Below are 22,676 nucleotides of genomic sequence, written 5' to 3'. Positions count from 1 at the left end.
ATAGCATTTTTATATAGTTGAAAAACAGCAGCATGTAGTGAGACAAATCAATTATTCAGACTAAAGACAATACATGTAAGAGTTGAGAATCCCTTACAATGGCCCAAGGAGCCCCAAATACATGTACTGCAATCTGCTGCTCTATAATTTCTTCTGGGGAGAAGAGAGACCTTTAGAAGTCTGTGGGCCTGGGGCGCCTGGGTGGCGCAGTCGGTTGAGCGTCCGACTTCAGCCAGGTCACGATCTCGCGGTCCGTGAGTTCGAGCCCCGCGTCAGGCTCTGGGCTGGTGGCTCAGAGACTGGAGCCTGTTTCCGATTCTGTGTTTCCCTCTCTCTCTGCCCCTCCCCCGTTCATGCTCTGTCTCTCTCTGTCCGAAAAATAAATAAATGTTGAAAAAAAAATTAAAAAAAAAAAAAAAGAAGTCTGTGGGCCTGGACTATACTGTTTTATTGTTCCTCCTCAAGATATGCTTCTGCTTTTGATATGGTCACTGCAGCAGTGTTTACAATAGCCAAGATATAGAAGCAACCCAAGTGTCCATTGATAGATGACTGGATAAAGAAGATGTGGTGTATATATATGTGTACACACACACACACACACACACACACACACACACACAGGAATATTACTCAGTTATAAAAAAGAATGAAATCTTGCCATTTGTGATTGCATGGATGGATCTAAAGAATATAATGCTAAGTGAAATAAGTCTGTCAGAGAAAGACAAACACCATATGATTTTACTCATAGGTGGAATCTAAGAAACAAATGAACAAAGAAAAAAAAAAAAGGAAACAAAACAACCAACAAAACCCAAACTCTTAAATACAGAGAACCAACTGGTAGTTGCCAGAGGGGAAGTGGGTGAGGGGACAGGTAAAACAAATAAGGGTGATTAGGAGTACACTTATTTTTTTTTTTTTTTGATGTTTATTTTTGAAGGAGAGAGAGACAGAGCGTGAGTAGGGGAGAGGCAGAGAGAGAGGGAGACACAGAATCTGAAGCAGGCTCCAGGCTCTGAACTGTCAGCACAGAGCCCGACATGGGGCTCAAACCCGTAAACCATGAGATCATGACCTGAGCCGAAGTCGGAGGCTCAACAAACTGAGCTGCCCAGGCGCCCCAGGAGTACACTTATCTTGATGAGCACTGAGAAATGTATAGAATTGTTGGGTCATTAGGTCATACACCTGAAACTACTGTATAACACTGTATGTTAATTATAGTGAATTTAAAAAAGATATGCTTTTGCTCTTGGTCTTATGTCATCATTCTACAGCTAGGGAGGCTGCTGCAGTGACTTTGGGGTTCTAGATGCTAGAGTCAGAGGGACTGAATATGCTTTCTGTATTAACTGCAGACGTCAGTGGAGGACATCACTCATCATATAACACTGTCCTCTTTGCAAGGATTTATGGACAAATATTCTCAAGTTGGAACACCAGGGACAACCATTTGGTTTTTACCTTGTGGGACACCAGAATAAGGTAATTAGATATTGCTTGAATATGTTTTCCTTCTTTGCCTTGGCTCCTGGAAAGCCCCAACCTAAATTTGGGATCCATTTCTGTTACACAGTTCAGGTAATATATTTGTGTACAAATTGCATCCTACCTCCCCCTGTTTTTCCTATACTTACTTTTCAATTTCTTATGTATTCTGTCCAACGACTTTGTTGTTCTATTGCCTGTATCTTATTAACTGTTTTGAATTATATTAATAAAGATGGGTATAATAACAGACTTACAGGAGAGCTATTGTCACGTATCCCCTTTTCCCACCCTTCCCTCTCTTCTACCCTGGCTTCCAGAAAAGTCAGGAACTGTTTTCAGATAGCCCCTTACCAAAACAGAAAAGAGGCTGTTACCTTGTCGCCCTTCTTGATGGTTCTGACCTGGAGCTTGCTGATCGCTTTCTTTGCTGCATCTCCCAGTCGGCGCTGAAAAACCAAAAGCTGCTTGTGAGTAATAAAGATGTGTAATTCTTGACCTTGTTTCTGATGGCATTTAATAAACCAGGCCAGCTATCTCTGAAATCATGCACAAGTGGCATGAGTGCTAATGACAATGGCTAGAAGAGATGGGGTAGTCCTATTTGTGCAAAGTGGTTCTAGTAATTGAGGTCTATTAAAGAGCTCTGTCATTGAGAGAAGCTCTTTATGCACAATGTTAAGCAAGTGACAAATGATATGGGAAAATCCCGCACTACAGGGACTCCAGAGCGGGTTACAGTTGTGCAGACTAGCATACACACACCTAAGTTCAGTAACTTGCCACTCTAGCCATTTAACTTGTACAAGGAGATAGCCATTCTGGAGTAGCTGGAATAAACTTCATCTCCTTTTGCACAATCAGGGTTTATTGTTTGTGTATTTCTTTCAATTTGGAATTTTAAGGGATTTCCTTTGCTTATACAGACCCAGCCTAGATTTATATCTCACCTGTACTATCCTATTCCATCACATTCTTACATGCCAATTTCGCATCCTCTGTGTATGTTTAAGAGTGGGTATGCATATAGGAAAATGCATAAAACATACATGTTCAGCTTAAATAATTATAAAGCACACACCCGTGTAACCACTGTAACTCATGTCAAATAATATATTATCACTTCTTTTTTCTTTTTTTGATAGGGAAAGTTGCCATCCTAGTGAGCCCTGAAATAATGTAACGATAGACCAATGAGGAAGAAGGGGAGAGGGAGAAGGGGTGGGTGATGAGAGAATTAAGTTTTAATCTGTCAAGCAGATTTGCTTGTGTGCCTGTGAGTTTTCTACTCCTTCTTAGGTACTATCCTGTAATAGATGTGTATTTGCAGCAGTGAAACATATTTGAAGGACTATAATAAATAAGACATTTAACAAGAATAATCACTTGCTTTCATTAATATTTTTCCTTTTGAAAATAATACTCAAGCTTCTTTCTTTTCTTTAAAATTGTGAACATATTCTAACAAATAGTTAACATACTTTAGGTACTGCTAAAGCTTTATATGCGATATCACCTTCATTCTTACAATAATCCTATGGGAAAAAAATAGTACTTTATAGAAAGAACTGAGACTTACAGAACTTAATTGTTTATATCATAGTCAATGAAAACTCAGTCAGAATTTGAATTAAATTAAGTTTGACTGTAAAGCCAAAGCTAAACTACCACTCTTATTATTCACTAATCACCCAATCAACAGACCAGCCAGTCAGCCCACCAACCAACATCCATCCAATCAGCCAACCAGCTAACCAATCAGCCAGCCTGCCAATCAATGGACATGTGGCCAACCAGCCATCCAACCAACACCTGGCAAGCTAGCCAGCCAACCTACCAATCAGCTAGCAGCCAACCAACATCTGGCCAGCCAGCTAATCAGTCAACCAGCCAAGGAACTAACCAGCCAAAATCTATTAAGTGTTTATCAATATGGCACTTCCTCAAGCATACCGCAGCAAATAAGTAAATTAAGTAGAAGACAGGTGTTCTTCTTGTTAATTCATTTTCTCTTTTATATTTTGTCCTTAGTTTCTAAATGATTACCGGCAATTTTAACAGAAAAGTTTGGTTGTTACCTAAAAGGAGACCTACATACACTTGAGATTTATGCAGAAGTCCATGAGTAGCTAGCAAATTAAGGTAGCAGGAAAAACAAGGAAGGTTTATAATGATAAATACCATGGTGGGGGGCACATTGAGTGAAAGGGAAAAACACTGAGATGAAACTAAACAGGATGGAACTCTCTGTCCTTTCTTCTTCCTCTAATGTTTTGATCTACAATCCTTTGATCTTAACTCAGGCTACTTCTTCAGGGAGCTCTTCTTCCATGTCTCCCAAGACAGAAGATCCTTCTCGTCTATACCTTATGGAATCTGTTCCCGCTGCTTCATAACACTGTCATAACATTTGCAACGTGACATTTGTTTGTATAACCTATCCCTGTTACATTTCCCTCAAGAAGGTCCCAGCACCTAGAGTAAAGCTGCCTTTGATAACTGACAATTAGTCCACATGTATTTTGAATTACTTATTTTGTCCCAGGGTTTTGGAAACAATGGTAGTGAAAAGGGGCACCTACTGGCTGAGTTGATAGGACATGTGACTCTTGATGTCGGGGTTGTGAGTTTGAGCCCCATTATGGGGGTAGGGAATACTTAAAAAAATTAAAAATCTTAAAAAAATGGTAGTTCAAAAACACATTAATTCCTGCTCTTTCTAGCTTACAATCTAATGGAAACTCCATAAATGTTCGATGAGTGAATTAAAATCTTAAACCAAAAGAGTTTTTTAAAGCATGAAAAACCATCTATGAAATTTAGCCAGTTAACAGGAAAATTAATGGACAAACTATAAGCAATATATGTGGTAAGGTAAGCAAAGCTGTGATCTTGGCTTTGGCAAAACCAGTCAGTCTCAACCAAGAGCTGCTTTCCACTGGAAAAGAAACCTGGAGCAGGAATTGAAAGGAATTGAGACAAGGCTACTAGTTACTAGGAGTAAGTGTAACAAACCTGTAGGATATTACATTTAGAATAAGAAATCTGGACCCAAATAAACAAAGGTTTTTGTTTTTCATTCAAGAGATCAGATATTTTTGCAATTGTGTTAATGTGTATTACAAAATACCTGGCCCCAACAAAATCACATCAACTGTTTTTTTATTTTCAAGGGCTAAGCAGAGCAATTAAGTGGCAAGTATTATTTTCAAACAACAGTCACAGATTATACTCAAAGGAACCAGAAATATTTTTTTCAAAATTTAATTTTATTTAAACAATTCTTTAAAAATTTTTTCTTAAATTGTTGAAATTCAAAACATAATTGAGTACAATTTTTTCATAGTACAAGTCTGCTAATGAAGAGAATGAAATTACTTTTGGTGTGTTTAACTGGGGTTCAGAGTTAGCGTTCCTAAGCATCACAATCCGTTGATCTGTAATGAGGTTTTATGTACCATACTGAGTATATCGTTTTCTATGCATAATTCTTTACAATTTTTTTAATGTTTATTTGTTCTTGAGAGAGAGAGAGAGTGCGCATGAGTAGGGGAGGGGCAGAGAAAGAGGGAGACATAGGATCTGAAGCAGGCTCCAGGCTCCAAGCTGTCAGCACAAAGCCCGACATGGGGCTTGAACCCATGAATCACAAGATCATGATCTGAGCCAAAATCGGCACTTAACCAACTGAACCACCCAGGTGCCCCTCTATGCATAATTCTGTGTGATGAAATTATAAGGGAAAAATAGTGAAATATAGGGCATAACCCCTATTTTCATGGAATTTATAATCTATTTGTAAAATTATCATTCCAGTGGTAGAGCAACCTTAAATACTTACTTATATATACTTCTATATACTTATTATACTTCTATATACTTATAAGTATACTTATATACTTATATATACTTAAATATAGTATAATATTACTGTTTCATGAAAGAGATGAAATAGTGCATTACAAGAGCCTAAAATAATTTTTGAGACACTTTATATAGTTCTGAAGAATACCTATAAAAAAGTGAAGCCAGGCATGTCCTTTTATTAGAAAGTCTGTAATGTGGCTTATGCTGACTTATACACACAACATTCATATTTTTTCTGTCTTAACTGTCACTTATATTCTATTACTTCATTATATAATAGTTACTTCTTTTGACACAACCCAAAAGGAATGTTGTTTTAAAAAGTTTTTATTTTAATCACCCAATGCTTATCACAACATGTGCACTCGTTAATCCCCATCACCTATTTGACCCATCCCTCCACCCACCTCCCCTCTGGTAACCATCAGTTTGTTCTCTATAGTTAAGAGGCTGTTTCTTACTTTGTCACTCTCTGTCTCTCCTTTTTTCCCTTTGCTCATTTGTTTCTTAAACTCCACATATGAGTGAAATCATATGGTATTTGTCTTTCTTTGACTGATTTATTTCACTTAGTATAATACTCTCCAGCTCCATCATGTCATTGCAAATTGCAAGATTTCCTTTTATATGGCTGAATAATATTCCATTGTGTATATACACCACATCTTCTTTATCCTCGATGGACACTTGTGCTGCTTACATATCTTGGCTATTGTAAATAATGCTGCTATAAACATAGTGATGCATGTATCCTTTTGAACTAGTGCTTTTGTATTATTTGGATAAATGTCTAGTAGTGGGATTACTAGATTATAGGAGAGTTCTATTGTTAACTTTTTGAGGAACCTCCAGACTGTTTTCCACAGTGCCTGCACCAAGTTTGCATTCCCACCAACAGTGCACAAGGGTTCTTTTTTCTCCACATCCTCACCAACATCTGTTGTTTCTTGCCATTCTGACAGATGTGAGGTAATTATCTCATTATAGTTTTGATTTGCACTTCCTGGATGATCAGTGATGATGAGCATCTCTTCATGTGTCTGTTCACCATCTGTATGTCTTCTGTGAAGAAACGTCTGTTCGTGTCTTCTGCCCAGTTTTTAAAAAATGTTTTTTATTTATTTTGAGAGACAGCATGCATGTGTGTGGGAGAGGAGCAAAGAGAGACAGGGAGAGAGAATCCCAAGCAGGCTCTGTACTGTCAGCATAGAGCCCAATGCAAGGCTTGAGCTCATGGACTGCGAGATCATGACCCAAGATGAAATCAAGAGCAGGATGCTTAATCCACTGAGCCATCCAGGCACCCCTCTTCTGCCTATTTTTAAATTGGATTATTTGTCTTATAGGTGTTGAGTTTTATAAGTTCTTTATGTATTTTGGATACTAACCCTTTATCAATATATCATTTGCAAACATCTCCCATTCTGTAGGTTGCTTTTTAATTTCATTGATTATTTCCTTCAATGTGCAAAAGCTTTACTTTAACGTAGTTCCAATAGGTTTTGGTTTTTGTTTCCCTTGCCTCAGGGGACCTATCTAGAAAAAATTTGGCAAGGCTGATGTTACTACCTATGCTCTATTCTAAGATTTTTATGATTTCAGATCTCACATTTAGGTTTTTAATCCATTTTGAATTCTGTATGGTCTGTATGAGTCTTTCCTTTCCACTCAATGAGTCCCTTTTAATATTCCCTTCAGGGCTGGTTTAGTGGTCACAATCTCCTCTAGTTTTTGTTTGGGAAATTGTTTGCCTTTCCTTCTACTCTGAATGACAGCCTTGCTGGGTAGAATATTCCTAGCTGCAAGTTTTTCCCATTCAGCACTTTGAATATATCATGCCACCCATTCCTTTCTGGCTTGGAAAGTTTCTGCTGGAAAATACCCTGATAGCCTTATAGGTTTTCCTTTGTATGTAACTGTCTTCTTTTGCTTATTTTACTATTTTTTCTTTACCACTATATTTTGCCATTTTAATTACAATATGCCTCAGTGTGGATCTGCCTTTGTTGATTTTGTTGGCATCTCTCTGTGCTTCTTGGACTTGGATTTCTGTTTCCTTCCTGGGTTAGGGAAGTTTTCAGATATTATTTCCTCAAATAAATTCTCTGCCTCCTTTTCTCTCTCTTCTTTTTCTGGTACCCCTATAATATGAATGTTATTATGTTTGATGGAGTCACTGAGTTCTCTAAGTCTATTTTCATTTTGCCTGATTCTTTTTTCTTTTGTTCAGCTTCATTACTTTCCGTAACTCTGTCTTCTAGGCCATTAACTCATTCCTCTGCTTCTCCCAGCCTGCTGTTTGTTCCATCAAGCATGTTTCTCATTTTGTTTATTGAGCCCTTTATCTCTGCTAGGTTATTACTTATCTCTGTATTAATGATCTCACTGTTGTCCTCCACTTTTTTCTCAAGTCCCAGTGTCCTTATGATTATTGCTTTAAATTCTCCATTGTGCATATCACTTATGTTAGGAAAGTCAGCTATGTCTCCTATTCTTGAGGGTAATGGCTTTATGAAGAAGTTCTGTGGTGCCCTGCAGTGTTGTGTCCTATTCTGTAGGGCCTGGCACTTACAGGAGTGCCTCCTATGTGTGCTGTGTGCACTTGGCTGCTGTGTCCTAGCCACTTTATCCTCCAGTCCAGTTGTCTGCAGAGGCTCTCTTTCCCTGTTGTGGGCAGTGTTTGGTATCTGGCCTGAATGGGGCACATTTTAACGATGTGTGCTCTGGCTTGCTTGTGAAAGGAGACCTGTCATCACCGCCACAAAAATGAAGGCCTTGCAAAACTCCCAGTTTAGGAGACATGGTGTGGACCAGGGTTTGGGCCAGTCTTCTGGGGGAAGGGGGCCTGCCGAACTAGGACTGAGACAATTGTAACTGAGAAGAGCAGTTCCGCGGGTACACAGTGGGGGTGGGGCTTGGTGTAAGCAAATTAGGTAGCCAGGATCTATGCTGCATTGCTTTCTGCAGGTGGCCATTATTTATGCTGGGGGACAAGGGAGGGAAATGTTGCCCACCAGTGTTCCTTTGTTCCTGGAGGGGGTCTCTCCTTGAATGTTGCCTCTCTGTGACATGCTCCAAGATGAGCTAATCTCCCTGCTCTGTGCCCCAGGCCCTCCTCAGATCGGTTTCCATGCTGTATGTCCTTAGGCTGTTTGCTCTGCCTTTTCTCCAACAGCAGCCCCAATGTCCTCCAAGCTCTCCCTGAGCCAAGCACGCTGACCTTTAAAACTCCAGGCTTTAAGCCTCACTGGTTGCAAGAACTCATGAAATTCCGGCCTTGTTTTCCAGGCCAATTGCTATGGGGATTTTTTTCCCATGTGTTCCCATATGTTGGTCTGTCCTTCACCTTCTCCTTGACCACGGCTCTCTCCCCACCATGGTGGCCAAAATCTGTTTGTCCACCAAACCACATCTCCACACTTCCTACCTTCTTCAATGTGGCCTCTTCTCTACCTTTAGTTGTGAACTTTGTTCTGCCAGTCTTCAGATTGATTTCTGGGGTATTCAGGACAGTTAGAGAAGCTATCTATCTAGTTGTATTTGTGGGATGAGGCAAGCGTAGGGTCCTCCTACTCTGCTGCCATCTTCCCCTCCAGTCCTCTAAAACAATTCTTTAGCAAATGAAATATGCCCTTCTTAAAGGTGAGCACACAAGGTAAGTTCAAAGACTACTTTAAATTTTGGCCTGCACTTAATTTTATTTTTGGCTGTATCTGAATAAAGATGAGGTGTCTTTAAAAAACATTCCCTTTTTCTCTTCCAGAAAAAGCCATTTCCATGCCCTTTTAAAAGGAAAGTGCAAGCTGCCTTTATTTTTAAAAAGTGTCTATTCAGGAAATGTATGTGGACATTAAGGAATCAGAGATTATGGTTAACAGCAGAGGTAATGGTGAAGGAATTAGACGAATTCCATTTCTGGCATTCTGATGGCTGAGAGCTGATGAGGTTAAAGGAGTTCAGTGGAGGATAAAGTCATTTGGGAGATGGGAGTCCCAAAGTAGAAGAATTAACAGATGGATAAATTAGAGTTAAAAAAAGAAAATAATCAAGGCCTCTTAAACATCAGGTCTATGAGTCCTTCCTCCCTGGAAGCCCCAAGATATCAAATACCTCACAAAAGGCAGGAAAACATATTTTCTGTAATTATTCTGAGAAATGGTACAATGGCATTCTTTTTCTTTTCTCTTTCCCGTGGAGTTCCTTGAGTCAAACCTCATTCCATATGTTATTGAGAAAGAATAAACATATACCTCTTTGGAGGAGGAAAAGGACAGCATATGGGCAGAGGCTGACAGAAGATATGAAAGCCCTACCAGTGGAGGAAGAGATGTTCCTGATTCCCGGAGAATACAGAAAAATCAACTTCTGAGATATGTATGACAATCATGCAACCATGTAGTGCTAGATTCATAAAACAGATTAGCAAAATAAAGGAAAAGCACCATAAAGTTTTAAAAATGCTATGACCACTTGCATGTAGTCAAATTTTGTTAGTATGTGCATGTCTGTTTCTTTTTAAGTGACATGAAAATCACACACACACAAATAGTGACTTCTGAATTCAAGAAAAAACTGTCCCACTTCCAACAACTTTCAAACTAGTATTATTGGATTTCCAAAAGACAAAACTAACAAGATAATGAGTAAAACATCAACATTCTTAATAATATGGCCCAAACAAATCAGTTGCTTTAGTAACTGGCTCCTCTGTCTTTGGGTTTTTTTTAACGCACCAGGTATAAGTGAGAGGGAAAACTATAGGCCCTGCTCAAACTGAGTGTTGTGTGTAGCCTGAATAGAGATTCTAAGGGTTCGAACCGGAAGTCTATCACAAAACAGATTCTTTCCTTTGTGGTTCTCAGAAATGCAGAGTGACACAATGCTAATGGAAGACCAAGGGGCCACCTTACATTTGCATGGGTCTTCTGTTTCAGGTAGGGTTTCCTCCCTCTTCTCCAAGGTGCTCCTATGGATTTTCTCTAGCCCAACTAGACCCAAATCATACTATTCACTAAAGATTGTCAGGAGTGGGACCATCTTGGTAACTAGATATATCCACCAATGTGATTGAAACAGATATAAAAAAAAAAAATATTTACCAAGATTACTGGTTCCTGGCAGTGAAGATAAACAGCTTTATGGAAAATAAATACAGAACTGTTAATTAACAGAAGAAAGTCCTACATAGATGCCAACAAAGATGGTAAGTGACAGACTCCAATTCAACCCAATACATATAGTTATCTCCTAAATACTTAAGAAACTGAGAAAAACAAGATGCTTTCTTCATGTTCCCCTCTGTGTTATACATAGAAATGCAGTGATGAAAAAAACAAAAACCAAAAACAAAAACAAGAACACCGAGGAATAAGGATTCCAAAACAGAGCATCAAGATTAAGTTTACGTTCTTCTATCTCATTTGACTGGTTAATTCTATATATTTGCCCCTTGTATCTGACTGCTATATTTTATAATCATGATTATTATCATTATCACTACCACCAAGTGGAAAAAATAACTAACTGTTCTTATGTTTTAGGTGAAGGAAAGACATTGTGAGCATAAACGGAGTTGGTCCCAACTGTCTGGAACCTCACGTGGCCACAGGTGACTCAGACACTTCCTCCCTTACTCTAATACTTATTAATGATCCTTCCAGGCCTGGTTGACAGGACAGAAATCTTTGCACAGCCAGTCCAATTTCTATGATGTAGAGCACCATCCATAAATCTAGAAACCTGGATAAAGAATTAGACTATTCTAATGGCCATGGTGACCTCATGGAGCAGTGACTTAAGGCTGTTTGTGTACATACAACATGAGGTAAAAACATCAGGGTTATTTTTTGTGGAAGGTGTTGCAGAGGAGAAGGCAATGACTTGAAAGTTAGAAGATCTGATTTTCGGTCCTATTTCTGTCACTAAGTAACTGTGACTTTGGTCAGGTCACTTACACATTTCAGACCTTAGTTTCCCTTATTAGTAAAAGCAGGTAAGTTAGTAATGTTATTTTCAGCTTTGCCAGCTCAGGATTTTCATCCAGGAAGAACAGAACTGGGAATCAAAGATCCTTTCAGATCCGAATTATCTTTAAAAAAAAGCAAATTCAAGGCTATATACTGCACTAAATACTTCATGGATACAATGCACTCATTGCATTTCTGGCCCCCCTACGGCTCTGCACTTTGTCCAGAGCAACATCAGGGACCATTTTGGTCCTTTTTCTTTAGGAGACAGAAGCATCTCTACCTGTAGACCTTCCTCTGCTGACTGACACTCAGAATATCTCCTTTCCTTTTTCTTTCCCTGTAAAATTCAAATTTGCTTTATATTCTATTTCTTGCCTTGTTCTAACCTAACTTGAACACTGGCATATACAAATGAAATCAAAGGGAGATGGGCCATTGTATATGCAAATAATAGGAAAAGGTATTCACCGACAGAGGTAACTCTTTCAAGAAAACTTGTTTGAATGTGATTACCAGGCCTCACATGAAACAAAACAGGTCTGGTTCCCTTGGATTAGCCTCAAAGGCAATACTGTTTGTGAATAACAAAAAAGAACCTTAGTTTATCTTATCCGCCTGTATTTGAAATAACCTCCATCTACTGGGAGTCCTGTGGTTTTCAGGACACAAACCCATTACTTGTATCTGAGATGGGATGTCCTATTAGAGAGTGGGACACTGACGCCCAGAGCATCACCAGAAGACAGGCTCACCTGCCACAGCCAGGGCAAGAATGCTGCTTGCTGGTTTTGCTTTGCCATCCTGTAGGGTTTCTAAAAGCAGGTAAGAATTAGTAAAAGGCAGCAGAAGTGGCACATTTGGGAAATGAGGGACACAGGTGTGGAGGAGAGACCACGCATAGTGCACAATGGTGTTCACGATCAGAAGTCTGTCACCCATCCAGCCTTTGATGTCAAAGTTCTAAAAGAAGTTACTAGTTAGGATGTCATTAGATGGGTAGAATGAAGATGAATCCTTAGCACACTCTGTGAAGCCCCCAGAGGTAGGGAATCTTAAACTACATAGTAGAAAGGACTTAATCAGAACGCCTGGTTGGCTTAGTTGAGCATCTGACTCTTGATTTCAGCTCAGGTCATGATCCCAGGGTCACGGGATCAAGCCCCGCATTGGGCTCTGTGCTGAGCATGGATCCTGTTTAAGATTCTCATTCTCTCTGTCTCCCCCTCTCTCCTTCTCTCTCTCCCTTTCTCCCTCCCCTGCTTGTACATGCATTTACTAAGATTAAAAAAAAATTTTTTTTTTAAAAGGACTTAATGAGTCCTTACTTCTCATGCCATAAAGGGCCAAAGTTCAAATAGTAGAAAGGTGAGGAGTCCTTGCGTTCACTGCTATGGCAGAAATGGGGCTGGCACCCTCCCCATGGGTCAGGTCTCCTCAGTATCTCAATATTGTCTGTGGAGGCAGCTTGGTCTCGTGGAAACTACTCTGACTTGAAATCACCAGCCTGGTTGTGTCTCCATGAAAAAAAACCCAAAAACCTCACTTCGCATTTCCCTGTCTCAAATTCATTATATCTAACATCCTTTAAGTTTTAAATACAATGGTTCTGGGGGCAGATGGTCAGCATTCTCAACCGCATGAGTAGAATGATGGCCAGGTATCTCTTCCTCCCAGTTCTTACCACTGTGCTTTCCCATCCACAGCTTTCTGGGAATGGGGGTTCTCAGGGGAGGCTATGCATGTAGAAGTCCACCCTGCAGATCAATGGGCTATTTTCTTAACATACTCATCCAGAGGCATCACGAAGACGTGAGGAGAGAAAGAGAGATACGTCACAGTATTTAAAAGTCACCCAGACATGTGTCAAATGGCCAGTAAAATGTTTTTCCTAATCACTATAGGGCCTTTCTATCTCTGATAAGCAGCTTCCCACGCCATCCTGGTGCCTTCACCAGCGGCCTGCTGCTCCCACAGACACACGTGACCAGCGGCCTGCTGCTCCCACAGACACACGTGTGGCAGAAAAGACCTCCTTCACCTCAGCGCCCTTCCTGCAGCTTCCTCTCCTGGGCCGACTTTTTTTGCTCTGGAGGGCATAACCACTGTCCCTACCTTTATGATTCAGGTGTGGTTCCTGACTTCAAATGCTCCTGTGCACTTACTACACTGGATGGTCCTCTTGCCTCATGATCCTGCCCTGCCTACCACCCTGTTATTTTGCTCCCAAATCACAATTAAATTCAAACCTTTTTTTTTTTTTTTGGCTTAAAACAACAGAAATTTACGGTCTCAAAGTTTTGGAGGCTAGAAGTCCAAGATCAAGGGGTCCACAGGATTGATTCCTTGTGAGGGAGAATCTGTTCCATGCTTCGTGCTTAGCTTCTAGTGGTTTGCTGGCAATCTGTGGCATTCCTTGGCTTGTATATGTACCATCCCAACTCTGCCTTCATCTCCAAACAGAGTTCTCCCTGTATGCGTGTCTGTGTCCAAATTTTCCTCCTTTATAAGGAAACCAGTCATTGGGCTAGGATCCCAACTTACTTCTAAATGACCTTATCTCAAGTAATGGTGCCTACAATGACCCTACTTCCAAATAAGGTCACATTCCAAGGTACTCAGGGTTATGACTTCAACGTATGAATTTTCAAGGGGACATGATACAACCCATTACACTGTGTAATGGAAGAAAAAGAATCTCTTGATGAAAGGGTATGGGAAAATCTCAAAGATGCAAAGAAATCAACATTTCAAATGATAATGTGCTACACTTTATGTAAGAAAGGATGAAAAGAACATGTACATATGTGTGTGTGTTCACAAAAATATCGCACCAGAAACGTGTTTGCACCAGAAATCACTACCATGTGTGCTTCTGGGGAGATACTTGGGTTTCTAGAGGAGGAGAAGGGTGGGAAAGAGAATTTTTAATGCAAATCTTTTTTATTATCCTTGCATTTGGAACCATGAGAATACACTACTTATTCAAAAATTAGATTTAAGAATAATAAAAAGCAAATTGAATCAAGACTGCTAAACTACTCTCAAGAAGAATGATACCAATTTCTGAAACCTGCTATCATTGTAAGTATGGAGCCCTTTACACCCTTGCCTCCCCAGGATTGGGTTTTAGCAGGTTTGCTTTTTCCTAGATTTGCAGGCAAAAAAATGACATCTGATTGTTTAATATGCTTACAATGATCTCCTCCAGGCACCACTTGCCTTCCTTAGATCAAGTATCATCTTAACATCTTTTGTGGCATTTTTGCTCTTTATAGGAACACATTCTATATCAAAGAAATTCACTTTTTGAATTTGCCATACATGTTGCAAATGTTCTTAATGTCAGTGAGTTCCTTTCACACATGGAAGATTTAAATGGATGTGTAAAATTTATGTGTGGCAGGTGCACTGTTAAGCTGCCAGAGAGACAGGAATGAACCTGGAAAAACGTGAATTATCAGTGGTTCTTAGGGATTACTCACATTCCCTGGAAAAAAATCTAGAAAGGACAGCAGCCCTCCTACCATTCTCATTTTTGGGTCCTGCACAAGACGGGGCACATCTTTTTCACAGAAGTCTTGACTGAAACTGTGTCTACAATGATAATCAACAGTGAGCACTTTTGTGGTGCTTATTCTGTAAGTGACAACTGGAAAAGAATGGCATCTCCTGGAGGAGACCAACCCGCTGGGCTTGGACTGCCAGGAGGTACATAAGACGTTCTCAGGATGGAGCATTTCAAAGATGTTAAAGATCCTAGCTTTAAAAACTGCCAAGCTGTGTGTTCTTGGGCAACAGCTTACCTTCTCTGTTTCCTCACCTGAAGAATGGGGTTATACTTACAGTACCTTCATCATAGAGTTAAGAAGAAGTATGTCATATATAGAAAGCACTTAGAACAGAACATACTCTATTTACTCTTAAGTGGTCCCAGCTCCTAACAGACATTCCAGCTCTGACAGTATTTTAGACCCTTGCCTAAGCTGCCCGGGGAGTCACATTTATGTCTGGGTTTATGTCTGATTATGACAACCGAGTATTCTAGGATTCATCAGAGATGAGGCTCCAGTGGGCTACAATGTGACATGAAAAGCAGTCCCCTCAAGGTCCTGTGTGTGCTCTGCAACAACCTGCCTCCTAACTGATATGGGATGCTCCAACAGGCTCTCCACATCACGGGGCTTGTTCAGAAATGGGAATTGGGAGTCTGGCCACTTCCTTCAGCTCTGTGGAAACAATTAATCCCTGTATTAAGGCATACATAAGCTGGCTGATAGACCAAGGTCCCCAAAGGACGCTGGCCTGGAAGAAAAGATGGGGCTGTACGAAAGAAAAGCATCATGAGTGTAAAAAGGTCCCAGTGGACCCTGAGCAGAGGGCAGTGGGTGCGGATGGAGTGTGAGGTTGTGGCTGGTCTCCGCAAACCAACCTTCTTGTTGCCCTCCCCCTGGGGGCTTGCATGCACAGGGAAAGTGAGGTGTGAGGCAAGGAGGGAATGGATTCAAATAGTGATATGAACTGGAAAGAAAACAAATACATAAAATAATATGATAGAGGGAAAGAGAGTGGGGTGTGAGGCCACATAAGCAGACATCAAGCTGTCTTTAGATCTCTTCTCCTGGATGCTTAGTCTCCAAGGGAGCTCATCCTGTCCTGGCGATTTAAATGGCATCTATGTACTGACGGCTCCTGTATTTCTATCTCCAGCTCTTCTTCTCTCCTGACCTCCAGACTTGCATATTGAAATACCTGGTGTCTGTGTTAGATACCTGGTAGATACAGGGATGCCTGGGTGGCTCAGTCGGTTAAGCCTCCGACTTCAGCTCAGGTCATGATCTCAGGGTTGGTGGGTTCGAGCCCTGCATTGGGCTCTGTGCTGACAGCTCAGAGCCTGGAGCCTGCTTCGGATTCTGTGTCTCCCTCTCTCTGCCTCTCCCCTGCACGTGTTCTCTCTCTCTCTCAAAAAAAAAAACAAAAAACCAAAACATTAAAAAATTTTTTAAAAAGATACCTAGTAGATATAATAGGCTTCTCAAATTTAACATCTGCAAATTCAAATTCTGAGTTCCCAGCCCCTCAGGATCTCTTCTCCTGTCTTTTCCATTTTGGTTCATGCTGTGAAAACTGACCTAATTGCATCCTTGATTCTTCTCTTTCTCTCACACATATGGTAAACATGTAATTTACTATCCAAACTATCACTTTTGAGAGTAAAATGGGGAGTTATTAACAATTAGGCTGGTACAACAGGTATAAACTAGGATATATTCTTTATACTCTATATTTAATCCATAGGATTTAAAAATATGATCCTAATCAGATTCCTTCTGAATTCTTGTTCACTCTGCTCCAAATCCATCACTTGTCATCTGACTACTGCACTAGCCTCTGAGTGGGTTTCTATCTGTTTTCATGTGTATTGCTTGTTGACAGCATTACAATGCAAGCTATGTGAAGGCAGAGCCCTTGTCTATAATGTGGAAAACAACTTTTGTTACATATAGCACAGAAACTTCTAGAAGCCTAGAAAGGGAAGTGTTAAGAGTTTCTGCCTCTGGAGAGAGCTGGAGGAAGGGAGGTTGAGGTGGGAAGAAATTTACTTTTAAATACACACCCTTTTGTTTGTTTGTTTGTTTTTTAACTGTGTGCATACCCTATTACTATAAATTAAAAACCACTGCTACCTGGGGAATCACTCTCCAAGAAAGCCAGATTCTTTCTCTATAGTCTATTTTTATGCTTTCCTTTTCCCACAACTCTGGAGAAAAGATGGAAAAAAGATCCCATTTCATTTCAAACTGTGTCAGTTGAGCTAAAAACCCACATCTAGATTTAACTCTTTGTGAATTACATAAGAATGAAGATATTTATTTATTTATTTAGGGTGCTTGCGTGGCTTAGTTGGTTGAGTGTCCAATTCTTGATTTCGGCTCAAGTTATGATCCCAGGGGCATGGGATTGAGCCCCACATTGGGCTCTGCACTGCGCATGGAGCCTCCTTGAGATTCTCCCCCCACCCCCCTCTTTCCCTTTGCCCCTCCCCCCTACTCCTATGCATGTGCTGTCTCTCTAAAAAAAAAAAACAAAAAAAGAATTGAGCTATTTACATGGGGGGGGGATTACTATTTTCTAAGAACTACCTTATCTATTAAAGGTGATCTAGTTAACAACTGTCTAATGTGTCACACGTATTTTCTCACTCAATAGCCCTTGGATGCAGCTGAACAGGAGATCAGTCTCACTTTACACATGAGGAAGTATAGGCATAGAAAGGCAAAGTACCTAACCTGTGTAAAGTCACACAACTAAGAATCACCCACCAGGGTACAGATTTGAATCCAGACCTAACTCCAAATCTGGTGTCTGTAACGATTACGTGGCACTAGATTTATCTTGGTGTAATTTCTTTAGGAGATGCAGCACACCAGCCAAATCTCTCCCTTCACTTTCAGTTATACCTTTATTCTCCATGTCACCACCTAAAACACCCTGGTGTGAGGCTACTAATCTAGAGAATATCTAGCAAATCTTACTTCATGGGAAATGGCACTGAAGTGATCTTCTCCAGGTACAGTAAGACACGCCGGCCAGTGATCATGTAAGATGATGGAGACTGCTCTTCAGTTGTGATCTGCACAAAGCCAAGCGGAACCTGATGTGCTCACCTGCCTAATTCAAGTTCGGTCTCTCTTGCCTGAATGGTTGAATACTTCACCAATGCAACATTAAGACCTTTGATATTGCATTTTTGTCTGTGAGCCTACAACTAACCTGAGAGTCAATCTTTCTGAAGGGCCAGTACTGCTTTAATAAAAATAAATGACTTAAGTTAACCTGAGGCTTATTATAGCTATAGCTTGCATAGCTGAAGCTTTCTACTGAGTGGAATGGGGCACTGTCCATCAAAGGAGAAATCTTTTTCTAAAGGAAATTATATGTTCTTATTCCATCCATCAAAGGACCAAAGTATAGTGCCTATTTAAAAGTGCTAACTTTTAACATGATCCCAACTCATGGAGTGACCCTGAGGGGAATAGTTTACAATTTAAGGAAAGTTAATCAAATTGGAGCAGAGTAGAAGCTTAAACCCTATGAACCACTTAACACACCATCCAATTCCAATTAGCTTCTCACCTAAATCACAGAGTATGCATATGCCTGGAGACATGCAAACTACATTTACCTGCACAAAGCGGATTAGTGATTGAAATAATTTTTTTTCATTATTTTAAATTTATTTTTATTTATTTTTGAGACAGAGAGAGACAGAGCATGAACGGGGGAGGGGCAGAGAGAGAGGGAGACACAGAATCGGAAGCAGGCTCCAGGCTCCGAGCCATCAGCCCAGAGCCCGATGCGGGGCTCGAACTCACGGACTGCGAGATCGTGACCTGAGCTGAAGTCGGACGCTTAACCGACTGAGCCACCCAGGCGCCCCAGTGATTGAAATAATTGATCAACTAATAGATTCAAGCTTAAAATTTCATGGTTGACTGAATTGCCTAATGATGGCTTGGACTATCCATAGACTCAAAAATATAGTGTTACCATTTTCATTCATCATTATCAAATTAGCTAGATATCTTAGCATTAACTGATTTATATATGTGTAGTTTCTTAATATGTGAACTTTAGTAACCAGTGAAATTGAATATATTAGTTCTATGTCTATTTTCATTGCCTGTGTCTGACTGGTAGCACATGTCCACTTAAATTCCAGAATATTCAATAAAAGTGGTAGAGTTGGATTTATTTATAGAGTGGTATAGAAATCTATATGATAGTAATAATGGATACCATTTATTGAGAGCTAAAAAAGTCATTAGCTTCATGTTCAGAGGCTTTAAAAAATATACATTAGCCCATAACCATAAGAGGAAGATATATTCCCATTTAGTTTAGAAAACCAAAGCATGAAAAGATTAAGTAACTTGCCCATGTTTGGTAAGTGGTGGAAGTGGACTACTATATAACCACTAAAAATCATGTTTTAAAGATTATTTCATGACAGGGGAAATGCTGACCAGTTAATTAAAAAACAGAATACAAAGCTTACATGTATATTTGTGTGTCATGCATAGACACATATATAATCACAATTTACCAAATATATATTTAGGTGGTTACAAAACCTGAAAGGTAATGTCATCAACTGTTAACAACTCCATGGGGTAATGGGTGATTTGTCTTCCCTTTTAGTAATTTTTTTGAATGCCAAAATTTATTAGATTGAACATGTATCAAATTGAGAAGTAGAAAACATGCAGTAATAATGTTTTTAGAAATTGTTCCAGAAGCTGTCAAAAATTTAAACAAACCAATTGCCATAAAATAGAAGAAGTCAAAGAGTTGTCCTTTTAAACAATAACCCAGACCTTACTGGCATGCAGAAATTTTCTACTGTAACTTGAAGAATCAGCTAATTGCAGGGGCACCTAGGTGACTCAGTCGGTTAAGTGTCAGACTCTTGATTTCTGCTCAGGTCACGATCTCATGATTCACATGAGGCTCTGCACTGCCAGCACGGAGGCTGCTTGGGATTCTCTCTCCCTCTTTCTCTGTCCCTCCCCTGCTCATGCTCACTCTCTCCCTCTCAAAATAAAGAAATGAACATTAAAAATATATAAAAAAAAAGAATCAGCTAATTCCAGTGCTATTTAAAAGGCTCATGAGTCGGGCTGTCCCATGGTACTTTCCATGATGATGGGAATGTCTACCAAATGGCAGTGCACATATAGGACATTCGAAATGCAGCTAGTGTAACTGAGAAATATAATTTTCAATTTCATTGTATTACAATTAATTTAAATTTAAATGGTCACACATGGTTAGTGGTTACTGTGTTGTATATTGCAGCTCTAGACTACCAAAAAAGGAGAAGAATTTGCAAATTTCTCAAAAAAGGCCATATAACCATTACCTGAAAATGATATAAATGTAAACTATGGATGAATTCCACATATGAATATTAGGGTAAAAACAAATAAAATACAAATACAATCTAGCATATGTTACAATAGTATATATTGAAGATTCAGGATGGTTTGATATTGAGAAATCCATTAATGTAATACAATCCTACTAACACATCAAGAGAGAAAACTCAGACCATAGCTGTTGAAAAGGCATTTGTCAAAATTAAACATCTTGATTAAAATGATAAAATCCTCATTAAGGGTCGTTAAGACTATTATGTGTGAAAATATATACAGAACTCTTAGAACATGCTGCAGATAATACTATATAATATTACCATTATTATTAAGGTAATAATAAGGCATGTTATAGTCATTAAAAATGATTTGTGTATGAAAAATGATATTTCATTTATAACAGCGACACAATTATTAAATACCTAGGAATAAACATAAGAAAAATGTGCAAGATTAGATAATAATATTTAAAAATGCTAGTAGGAGACAAAAAAGAATCACTGAATAAAGGGCAAACATATACAATAGTTAGGAAGATTCAACACATAAGGTTAGAAATTATTCTGTAAGTTTAAAAAAGATAAAAGGGAATTTAAATTTATATAAAAATAGACATAAAAAGTGAAGGTAGAGAAATAAAGGAAGATTATGAGACAATATTATAGTGCTAAAGTACTCAAAATAGTATGGTAATGGAGTATGAATAGATAGATTATGGTACAGTTTAGAGGGCACAGAAATAGAACCAAATACATAGGAGTATTTAATATATGCTGAATGGGGATACTGAATGTGAGGGGGAGGAAGATTAATTATTGAATAAATACCAGTCATAAAAATCTATGAGGTAGGCCATCTGGAATGAAACAATGTTGGCTCTCTACTTCTTTATGCTGAGATAAGTTCTCTGTAGATTAAAGACTTAATCATAAAAGTGAAATAAAAAGTAGTGGATGGAAATGAGAGAATGTTTTTCTACAGTCTTGGGCTGCAGAAGATCCATTACACAAAACTCAGGAGTTACATAAAAAGGTAAGTGCAGTTATGTAAAACCCACAAATTCCTTCATGGCAAAGAGCGCCACAGATAAATCAAAGGCAATGACAAATTGGGAGGATAAAACTGTCAGTTTTATGTTGGCTAAGTCTTATGACTAACAGTCTTCTCATCAATTCCTTTGACTTACACAGATCAGTAAGAAAATGACCCACAACTTAACTGAAAAGTGGTCAGATAACATAAGCAGGTACTCCAGAGAAAAAAATTTCACTTTTTTCTATGTTGCTTGAAAAGATGTCCAACATTATTTGTGATAAGAAAAATGTGATACCATTTTTAACTAATCGAATTGTATACAACAAAAAGGCCTAACATTCTTTTGCCAAGGATATGGGAAAACAGTATTATTAGTGCATTATTGTATACGTTAGTATAGAGAGTACTATACTAATGTTTGTATTAGTATAAACAGTATTAGTTTATCATTGGTTAATATAAAAATTCATTCAACCTTTTTGGCAGACTTTGGGCAGTATCTATCATAGTTTAATATACACATACCATTGTCCTAGCTGTTACATTTCCAAAATTTACCTTAGAGGTATACTCACAAATGTGCTTAATGTCACACAGACATTTTTTTTTAACAGAGCTGGTTTAATAGATGTGAAATATGCAGAAAATGAAATGTTATACAGTCATTAAAAATGAGAAGGCAGCTTGAAGCTAGTGTGTAGATGAATAATTTCCAAGAAGTAAGAAATAAGGATCTAGAGTTAAGTGTGCTATCATTTGTTTAAAAATGTGTGTGTGTTTGTAAGCACATGAAATGTCCCTGGAAGAGAAGATATTCCAGGAAGATGGCTGGATAACTGAGGGACAGATATGGGAAGGCAAATACTTTTAACTTCATACTGTTTTATACCTTTTGCATTTATACTATATATATCTTATCTGATCCAAAATTAATTGCTTTAAAAAATTTTTTTTAACGTTTATTTATTTTTGAGACTGGGAGAGACAGAGCATGAACAGGGGAGGGTCAGAGAGAGGGAGACACAGAATCTGAAACAGGCTCCAGGCTCAGCTGTCAGCACAGAGCCTGACGCAGGGCTCGAACTCACATACCACGAGATCACGACCTGAGCCGAAGTCGTCCACTTAACCGACTGAGCCACCCAGGCGCCCCTGCTTTTTAAAATAGCTTTTATTTTTTATCTTCTTTTTTTTTCTTCCATTCACCAGTAGGAAATCCTGGCTTTTCTCACACAATGTTGCCACTGTTAGCACAATCTCAGCTCATTCCCTTCTCCCTTTATTATGTGCCTAAGTAAATAATCATCAAAAAAATGAGCAATAGGAATGTGGGACAAAATACCTCAACATTACAGAACAACACTAGTAAATATCACAA

At 39.1% G+C, this 22,676-nt stretch overlaps 1 protein-coding gene across 4 annotated transcripts in view; it reads right to left on the bottom strand.

The window, feature by feature from the left end:
• Window positions 1-22,676, bottom strand: part of RNF150 (ring finger protein 150) — a 292,882-nt gene that overhangs the window by 114,266 nt on the left and 155,940 nt on the right. For all 4 annotated transcript variants that reach the window (XM_040473333.1, XM_040473315.1, XM_040473324.1 and 1 more), the window contains exon 3: window positions 1,872-1,943. In XM_040473333.1, the coding sequence (XP_040329267.1) occupies window positions 1,872-1,943 (72 nt within the window). The remainder of the gene's footprint in view (window positions 1-1,871; window positions 1,944-22,676) is intronic.

Source organism: Herpailurus yagouaroundi, unplaced genomic scaffold (genome assembly GCF_014898765.1).
Source record: "Herpailurus yagouaroundi ecotype Mexico unplaced genomic scaffold, PumYag 28, whole genome shotgun sequence".
Classification (NCBI taxonomy): Eukaryota; Metazoa; Chordata; class Mammalia; order Carnivora; family Felidae; genus Herpailurus; species Herpailurus yagouaroundi.
The sequence above is the reverse complement of the archived record's forward strand: the minus strand, read 5'-3'. Positions and strand labels throughout refer to the sequence as shown.